Source organism: Coregonus lavaretus (assembly GCF_964263955.1).
Source record: "Coregonus lavaretus genome assembly, chromosome: 4".
NCBI classification, from domain to species: domain Eukaryota; kingdom Metazoa; phylum Chordata; class Actinopteri; order Salmoniformes; family Salmonidae; genus Coregonus; species Coregonus lavaretus.
Window position 1 is genome coordinate 27,526,858 of NC_139991.1, and position 10,365 is coordinate 27,537,222.

The 10,365-nt window shown below is 41.9% G+C and overlaps 1 protein-coding gene across 1 annotated transcript; it reads right to left on the reverse strand.

Annotated features, from left to right (window-relative positions):
• Positions 1 to 562: 562 nt before the first annotated feature.
• Positions 563 to 6,195, reverse strand: LOC311128496 (procathepsin L-like). The gene is made up of 8 exons (XM_084160670.1): positions 6,107 to 6,195; positions 4,387 to 4,525; positions 3,868 to 3,990; positions 3,109 to 3,261; positions 2,584 to 2,808; positions 2,112 to 2,280; positions 1,663 to 1,780; positions 563 to 1,416 (listed from the first exon to the last, which is right to left on the reverse strand). The coding sequence occupies exons 2-8, from the start codon at positions 4,513 to 4,515 to the stop codon at positions 1,317 to 1,319; spliced, it is 1,017 nt and encodes a 338-aa protein (XP_084016796.1). The 5' UTR covers positions 4,516 to 4,525; positions 6,107 to 6,195; the 3' UTR covers positions 563 to 1,316.
• Between the last annotated feature and the right edge of the window lie 4,170 nt (positions 6,196 to 10,365).

Sequence of the window (10,365 nt, forward strand, 5' to 3'; positions counted from 1 at the left end):
GTTTGAGTGTCAATTATTTAGTGAGTAATAAATCCTATTAGTTAAATTGAGTAAATGCATTCCTTGTTTTATAGAGTAATTCTTTGATTGAAAATAAGTTCATAAATTAGTGGAGTCATTGGTGAACCAATCTTCTGATGTACGTTTGTATGTCATAGTGGTGTATTTTCTATGCTGTTAAGACTACTGTGAAGTCTTCTGTTATGTACCATTTGATTATAGTATTCTTATTGCTTAACTGTAATACATTGGATTACTTTTAAATGGAGACTACGGTAGTGCTCATATTTCAGAATATTATTTGATGTAGAAGTCTAATGGTAAATGTTATGTACACTATACACATAGCATTAGATTATGCATAGGTTCTTTACATCTCGGTCTAAGATCTTGGACTATGGGTGCTATAGACAGCACATAAGTTCCCATAAGCCTCTTAATAATCAGTTATCTTAGAACAAATGTAATTATAGCATCTTAATGCGTAGACTCGCAAGCTGGCTAGATTCACCGGTATACATTTATGACCTATAGCTTTTATTCACATGATAACGGAGTCAGATTGATGAATGTAGTTTATTATTATTAAACACCATTTTCACTCATCTACATGTGTGTTAGAATGTTATACAACTCCCCTCACCACCCTGAGGCATATCAGTCTACACCACTAGGCTCTAGTCCAGGCATTACCATACAATGCCTTCACTCAAACACTAGCTGCAAATAAAAAGCAGTACAGAGGAAACAAACCCAGCTGTACCTTTCTCTCTTCCTCGTGTTGTCCCTCTCTTTCAGAAACTAACTCAGTCATTTCAGAGCTCTAGTCTTCTTCAATGTCTTATCACTCAGCGGTTGTTGCTCTCAGCTCCACACAGAAGTCTCCAGTTAAAAATAGACTGTATATATCAACTGTACCTCAGGGATATATATATCCTGTGTCTATAACAGTGTTGTAAACACATAAACAGTAAGCACAAACTGACTCGTTATGTGCTAGAGAATGTAGTCTAGTTGGTCTCATCAAGTAAAGCTTCAAATAAACTGAACGCTCAACTCGAAAAGAACTATATACACATACAATCGCAACGACACACATAAAATCAAGTATAAAACAAAATAGTAGGTAGAATTTCATAATTTCCCTAAAACAGTGTTTCTTTAAAACCCATGAAGCAGGTTTCTCTTGCACATTTCACAGACTTAGTTAAGGCAGCACTGTAGTCATCATGGCCCTTTTTTCAGAATGTTTTGTCAAACATTTCTAAAACGAAAACTCTGGGTCTAGTGTTCTAGAACCTCCAGGTTCTAGAACACTAGACCAGTGGGTAGCTGGCTGCCGTGGCAATGCCACAGTGGTTCTTCCTGTCTTTGGCAATGTAGATGTAGCCTTTGTCTCCCCACTTCTCGCTCCAGCTGAGGAAAAAACAAATAGGTTAGTCCCGCAGTCCAAGTTATTAGGAAATTATACAATGAGATGTACAGCTGCTTTAGAGAAATTAATGACTTAGACCATATTATCAGGACAACACCAACACTGTATTCAAATAAAGGCAATGGTATTGTAGAGAGGCATATTCCCTGATGAGGAAATTAACCATTCCCGTGGTGGTGACGTGTAACAAACAAAAACAAATCCTAGGAAGATACTCTGTACTGTACCTGTTCTTGACGATCCAGAATTTCATGCCATCCACATCCTCTCCTTCGAAACCGTATCCCACCACCAGAACTCCATGGTCCAGCTGCTCACTGCTGCACTCCTTCTCATAGTAGATCCCTATAGAGAGAGGACACAGTTAAATTAGTGGGCTAAGATGCTGGGTTTACCTCAGAGTATGTAAAACCACCTGATCTCAAAGCTAAAAGGTAGTTGGTTCCTTAGCTAGTAACTAGTTAGATTGTAGCTATTTATTAGCTAGCTACTAGTGGGCAAAACATAGAAATATTGGTAACGATTTACTTGAAAGACAACACCATTTGTAAATATTAGCTACATGGTGAACAGGACAGTAGACCAGTTCAGCTCACTGCTACTCAAAAATAGTAGGTTCCAATCCTTGCAAATAAAGTTAAAAGTTACATAATTGAAGTACATAATTGCTACTCACCAGACTGGTAGAACTGGAAGGATTCGTGGCTGGCATCGATGGCGACAGAGACAGGGCCGACAGTCGCCACAGCCTTCATCAGAGCATGCTCCTTGCCACTGGGGATGTCCACAAAGCCAGTGTCATTGGCAGCACTGAACTCTGGTTGGTAGTGGCAAAGATCATCATCCTGAGTAACCAGAGAAGGCCAATGGCCATGATTAGTAAAAAAATAACATTCCAATTATTCAAGCAATTCAGTCATTCTTGGAGACATACATCCCACTGCAATGAAGAGTAGAAACATTCATTTATTTTTCAACGTTGAAGTTGTTAGTCATTGTCATTCCAAAATTACAACCATAGGAGTTGGTTATACAGCTAAAACTGTACAATCTGGGACCAGGCTAAAGGAACAGGGCCTTACTTTGAATACATGAATCTTTATATGCTATTATATTTGAATTCAGACTAATAGAACACAGGGCCTTACCTTGGCCACATAGGGGTAAGACTTCTCTGTGTCCAGGCCGGTGTTGTCCTTTACATACTGGAACGCCTGGTCCATGAGACCTCCATTACAGCCCTCGTTGCCCTGGGGTCTGGAGCAATCCACCAGGTTCTGTTCACTCAGAGACACCAGCATGCCAGTCTTCCTGAAATGCTGGCCCTCTAAGGCACCGGTGGAACTAAACGACCAGCAAGACCCACATGAGCCCTGAGGGGGAAAGATGGTTAAACATCTTGTTAGTATTTCATGTCAGAGAACTCACTGACATGTGCATATTATGCCAGTGTATGTAAGTAATAAATATGTATTAGTATTAACTACGTAATAAACCATCTGTATACACAATTTGCCACCTTATCCTCTGTATACTGTAAATGACAATCATGGGTAACTAGCATGCAAACAAGCCAGACAGTTCTCTGGAAGTAAAACCTCTGGAAAGTCTGCATTTATTTAGTGACAAAGCAGTGTGTGGATATGAGTCATGACTCATGAGTCAGGTCTCACCTGGTCCTTGACGGGAGTGACGTAGCCCTTCTCTCTCCAGTCCACAGCTTTAGGGGCCTGCAGGTAGTTTGGTTCCATGAACAGAGAGCCCTTGTACTTCCTCACAGTCGTCTGCTTGTAGCCGTTCATGAGCTGCCCGAACTCTTCATTGGTCTAAAAACATGTTGAAATGTAATATCTTCCCTGGCCAGATGTGGTTTGTAATTTACCATAAGAATGGGAAATGTAGGTTTATTAATGTCTTAGGACTGTTTTAAAAGTTATGCACTGAACCATAAAGCTAGTGTTCATCTTTAAAAGACTATGAGTACGTTTCAATTCCCTTCTCAGGATAACTATTCCATTCCTGCTTGATAGCTGAAGAAACCTAACCTGTGAGTCTGAATACAGTCCTGCTTTCATTGTCAAAGCTGATACCTGTGTCTGTTGTCAAATTGCCTGTAAAATATGTCATACTGTATGTGCCTTAGCAAATGTATGACATGACAACAAAAAAAATGCAGCTACAGCACACACACAGTATGGGAAAGGGCTGCTGAAATGTACCTCCTGCACCACAGTAAAATGTCTCAGCAACAGTGCTTGACTTGGACAGGAGCTCACTGTAACTGATACCGGCACCTCAAACTTTCTACTGCTTGAGTTCCTGCACCTCTTATAGAATATTAGTACTGCGGAGTTCCAGCACCTAAATATATACAGTACCGGCACCCATTTCAGTCCAAGTCAAGCACTGCTCAGCAAGGTGGTTCTTCTTACCATGTCACCGAAGTGGTTCATGCCCAGACGGTAGGAGTGTTTTCCCATAGAGTGGTCCAGGTTGTGCATCTCAATAGTCTTCAGGTTCTTCTCCCAAACCATCCTCCTCCAGCCCTCCTCTCTCTGCAACAATGAGTGAAAAACAGTCAGAGAAAATATACACAATCATATATTGTCCAAGAACTATGGGCACAATCCATGCAATTCATGATATACTGCGCTAGGTGTAATTTCCACTAACATGTATGCCAATGCACCAATTGATCAATTTGAGCCCCTTGTTGAGAGCAGTGGAGGCTGGTGGGAGGAGCTATAGGAGGAAAGGCTCATTGTAATGGCTGTAATGGAACGGAGTCAAACATGTGGTTTCCAAATGTTTGATACCGTTCCAATAATTCCATTCCAGCCATTACAATGATCCCTTCCTCCTTTAGCTTCTCCCACCAGCCTCCACTGGTTGAGCGCTACTGATGGGGTTCCTATTAGGAAGTGCTCCCCTACTTGTGCTCAAACACCCACCTCATGGTAGTTCTTGCTGTGCCAGTTCTTCCACAAGTGCCAGTGGCCCTCCAACTGAGAGTCAAACCTAGGGGCCGCATACACTGCACTCATACAGAGCACCAACACTGCCAAGTACAGGGACATCATGGTCGAACAGCTGTGATGGGAGAGAAGAGCTCAGTCAGCCTAGTATTTCAGTGTGAAGAAGCTATATATATATATATATATACATTTTTTACATTTACATTTTTAGTCATTTAGCAGACGCTCTTATCCAGAGCGACTTACAGTTAGTGCATACATTATTATTATTTTTTTTCATACTGACCCCCCGTTACTTACATTTACATTACATTTTTAGTCATTTAGCAGACGCTCTTATCCAGAGCGACTTACAGTTAGTGAATACATATTTTTTTATACTGGCCCCCCGTGGGAATCGAACCCACAACCCTGGCGTTGCAAACGCCATGCTCTATCAACTGAGCTACATCCCGGCCGGCCATTCCCTCCCCTACCCTGGACAACGCTGGGCCAATTGTGCGCCGCCCATGAGTCTCCCGGTCGCGGCCGGCTGCGACAGAGCCTGGATTCGAACCAGGATCTCTAGTGACACAGTTAGCACTGCGATGCAGTGCCTTAGACCACTGCGCCACTCAGGAGTACATATATATATATATATATATTGTATACAATGTTGAATTTGTACCTTTGAAACAACGACAGATCTTTAACGTTATATACACACACACAAAATAATGAGGTTAAGTTGATCTATCTACAGATATCCATTTGGTTTCCCATCCAAGGGTTTTAACCTAGCCCAGCCCTGCTTAGCTTTGATATGTCACTGACTACTACCAATGTGCTATCATGTGAATGATTGAGAGATCTAAAAAATGATTCACTGTTGCTATCGAAGTCAAGGGTAGGTTTAACAGAGAAAATGAAATGTAACCATCAATGGTAATATTTATGCCAATAAAGCACTTGTGAAGTAATCAGCAGCTATTGTTTCAATTCAACCCAAGGTACAGAAACATCACTGCAATTTCACCACCCTGTGAAGTTAGTTCATCATAATTTATTTAATCTGTAGCCTAGTAAACTGCATGTTTTCCCGACGAGTCGTAGTGTGAGTTCCACACAACACGTCATCGCGTGACTCCAAGTTTTCTTCGATATTATGGTTATTATATCAATATTTGTGCAAAAAAGCGTTTCCACCAACATTCATCGCGTAATTAATTTTACAGCCACAAAAAGATCCCACTTTGTCTAGCGTATTTTGTTTTGTCGACATTTTTAAAGTTTACCGGGAAAATGTTGTTTCCATGAGGTTTGTCATGACATTTATCCGACATGTACTTTACTCGCATAACACGGTTGGACCGAAATGTGGTTTGTGAGAACAAAACAAAGACCCCTTCTAAGCCCCCCTCCGCTCGACACAGCGGACTCAACTCAAGGGGAAAAAATATAAAACGTTATATGGAACGTTTTACTAGGCTACTACACTACCGGTATTCCAAATTACATCAAGTAATGTTGATATCCACGGAGATATTCTAGGGAATGTTCGGTAACAGCCCGCAACAAAAACAACATCAGAAACTGTAGACTAATGTTGTTTTGCTGTATCAATCAAATCGAAGAGCAAATGCCCCTGGTAAATGTCCATAACCCAAGAACCAAGACCTAACACTGTACAAACAACATAATCTAGAGCAATACTTACTTTTTGGTCAATTTGCAGTAGCAGTGTGATGATTTCTGGTGTTGTTGTGTAGCCAGTGTCTACTAGACACAACACTTTATAAAGCCAGCTATATGTCGTATAGTAGGAGGGGGTGGGGTGCGGGGGGGGGGGGGGGCTTGTGATTGGCTGAAAGGGGGCGGTATATCACAGTGCGGCCTAGGATTAGCTGAAAGAGAACTTTAACAATCTCAGGGCCTGCCCGGAGTAAATAGCCCAGCATGTGATTCCTGCCCACGTGACCGTTTATCCCTCAGCGGAATTTGATGAAACTTTAGGAGTTGATTAGATTACTGGGAAACAATGGGTTAAATGATACATTGTAACATCGAATCAGTTTCCCTTAACATTCTTTCATTTTCGGTTACTTTGTAACAGTTCTCTCCTCATGTGCCGGCGCCGAGGAGATGAGAGCACGGCACGCTGCTGATCATACAGCAAAGACAAAGAAATTGCCAGCAAAAAATGCAAACATGGTCATTGCACAATAATGGCATGATTTTAGGAAGAAAGGTTACATGTATGCTAATACCTGAAACTGAGCGGCCAACAACAAACACCACATATTTTCCTGCTCTGTGAAGCATACAGTAGCTTCAGTGTTTGTTCAACCATGTCCTGATATGATAGATTCATACTATAGCCTGAAGTCGAGAGAATGAACAAATTAAGCCACATTTATCTAGCTAAAATAAACAAGATTGTCTGCATTCTTTAGATACTGATTAATTATTGTGTGATAGCCTGCTGTGTCAAGAAAGTTCTGATGGGCTTGTAAATAATTTATTTGTGTAAATAATCATTCCAATTTGAACGGTGTCTTACAAGCCTTTCAGTGTTTTGCGACCTCTTCTGCACATTCTCTTTTCGTTTTCCTTTTAAACTTTGCTAATATTGTTTTGTATTTTTTTTTAGCTCATACAGAATAATTTACAAAGCATTTATGTACCTTTCTTAATTGTTAAACCCACTAAATCAAAACCCACAGAAACACACTAATCAATACATTGTTTCTAAACAAATACCTATTGTGTAATGTCACTTTCGCCTTGTCAGCTTTAGGAAATACTGCCTGTCAACCAAACACAATCACACAGGAAGAAGGGGAGGGACGGATTCTCTTGGGCAGCTGCTGAATCTATGTGGTTACTGATAGGGTGCGCGCCCGCACACACACACACACACACACACACACACACACACACACACACACACACACACACACACACACACACACACACACACACACACACACACACACACACACACACACACTGTAGATATGTGGTTAGTAACAGGACTCATTGATTGGTATGTCTACAAAAACACACAGGTAAATCAATGAATGGATGGGTACTGAATAATTCATTAGGTTTATTTAAGATAACCATTAGTTCCTAGTATTGAGCGATCTTACCAAGAATAATATTTTGATAACAATGCAGTACTGACCATTACCTCATCCATGCAACTTCAAACTTTTTGCTGACACTGATTACAGTCTAACAGAAACATATGCACTTACTCCACCTGTCAAACATGAAGTGCACTGCAGGAAATGTAACATGGTCATGACCATAGAGTTGAATACAGTGCATTTGGAAAGTATTCAGACCCCTTTACTTTTTACACATTTTGTTACGTTACAGCCTTATTCTAACATTTATTAAATTGTCCTGCAGAGATGGTTGTCTTTCTGGAAGGTTCTCCCATCTCCACAGAGGAACTCTGGAGCTCTGTCAGAGTGACCATTGGGTTCTTGGTCACCTCCCTGACCAAGGCCCTTCTCCCCCGATTGCTCAGTTTGGCCGGGCAGCCAGCTCTAGGAAGAGTCTTGGTGGTTCCAAACTTCTTCCATTTAAGAATGATGGAGGCCACTGTGTTCTTGGGGACCTTCAATGCTGCAGACGTTTTCTGGTACCCTTCCCCAGATCTGTGCCTCGACACAATCCTGTCTCGGAGCTCTACGGACAATTCCTTCGACCTCATGGCTTGGTTTTTGCTCTGACATGCACTGTCAACTGTGGGACCTTTATATAGAGAGGTGTGTGCCTTTCCAAATCATGTCCAATCAATTGAATTTACCACAGGTGGACTCCATTCAAGTTGTAGAAACATCTCAAGGATGATCAATGGAAACAGGATGCACCTGAGCTCAATTTCGAGTCTCATAGCAAAGGGTCTGAACACTTATGTAAATAATGTTATTATTCGTTTTTATATAAATTTGCCAACAAAAAAATATGTTTTCACTTTTCCATTATGTGTTATTGTGTGTAGATTGATGACAAAAAACATTATTTTAATCAATTTTAGAATAAGGCTGTAACGTAACAAAATGTGGAAAAAGGGAAGGGGTCTGAATACTTTCGGATTGCACTGTATCTAGCCTATCATTGACTTGTGTTTGCTTCTTTAAATAGGACCTAATAATGATAGGGTCAGAAAGCAACATTAACATTTTAAGTGTTTGTTTTCCAATAATCTTAGCATTTCAGTATTTGATCCACTTATTTTTCAGCTTCTCCTCTTCTTTCCCACTAGAGAGCGACCTCTAACAGTTAGTCAGCTCAGAAGTAGATCGCAGGCCAACCATGAACACTTTCCATTCACAAACTAGTCACAAGTTTAGCTTACTCTGACAAATGATAACTTTACTTAATGAAAGAGAACTAAAGGAAGGTAAACCTGTGTACGGTAGAAAACCCGATGTTAACCTTACACCTCTCTCTGTCAGTTTCAACGAAATGGACTCTAGGGTGTGTAAATTAAAAACACAGGGATAATATTGCTCTAAATAAAATCAAAGTTTTATAGCAGGTGGAGTGAAATGCTCATGTTACTAGCTCCCACAGTGCAGTAGAATGTCTCGCAAATACAATACAAATACACAAATAATAAAAAATCTAAACAAGAAATCCAGAAATGACAGAACAAGTCCAATTAACAATCCAGAGTAGATATACGTATTAGCATGAGCGTGTGTCTGAATCCAGAATATAAAAACGTGGTGTGCATAAACAGTATATTATGGAAGAAAAGGGTATGTACAGTAGTAGCTATATTAGGATGAGCTATGTGGAGAATACAGTATATATACATACACAGTGAGTAAACAACAGTATATAAACAGAATATGAGGTGACCAGTGTCCAATGACTATCTACTGTACATGGGGCATTAGTCTCAAGGTGCAGGGCAGAGTACGGGCAGGTAGCCGGCTAGTGATAGCTGTTCAATAGAAGCTGTTTCTCAGTCTTTCGGTCCCAGCTTTGATGCACCTGTACTGTCTCTGTCTGCTAGGTGGTAGCAGACTGAACAGACCATGACTCCGGTGGCTGAGGTCCTTGATGATCTTCTTGGCCTTCCTTTGACACCGGGTGCAGTAAATGTCCTGGAGGGCAGGCAGCGTGCCCCTGGTGATGCGTTGGGCTGACCGCACCACCCTCTGAAGAGCTATTTGTTTGAGGGCGGTGCAGTTGCCGTACCAGGCGGTGAAGCAGCCTGACAGAATTCTCTCAATGGTGCATCTGTAGCAGTTCGTGAGGGGCTTAGTGGCCATGTGTAATTTTGTCAGCCGCTTGAGGTTGTAGAGGGGCTGTTGTGCCTTCTTCACCACAGTGTCGTGTGGTGGGACCATTTCAGGTCCTCAGTGATGCGCACACCAAGGAACTTGAAGCTTTTGATCCTCTGCACTGCGGCCCCGTCGATGTGGATGGGGGCGTGCTCCCTCTGTTTCCTTTGGTCCACGATCAGCTCCTTCGTTTTTTTTTTACGTTGAGCGACAGGTTATTTTCCTGGCACCACTCCACCAGGGCTCTAACCTTCTCCCTGTAGACTGTCTCATCGTAGTAGCTAATCAGGCCTACCACTGTCGTCAGCAAACATGATGATAGAGTTGGAGTCGTGTGTAGCCACTCAGTCATCGGTGGACAAGGAATACAGGAGGGGGCTGAGCACACACCCCTGGGGGGGGGCCCTGTGTTGAGGATCAGCATGGCGGAGGTGTTGTTGCCTATCCGCACAACCTGGGGTCGGTCCATCAGGAAGTCTAGGACCCAGTTGCGCAGCGAAGGGTTCAGACCCAGGGCCCTGAGCTTAGGGACAAGCTTGGAGGGCATTATGGTGTTGAAAGCAGAGCTGTAGTTGATGAACAGCATTCTCACATAGGTATTCTTCTTGTCCAGGTTGGATAGGGCAGTGTACAGTGCAACGGCGATTGCGTCGTCCGTGGATCTGTT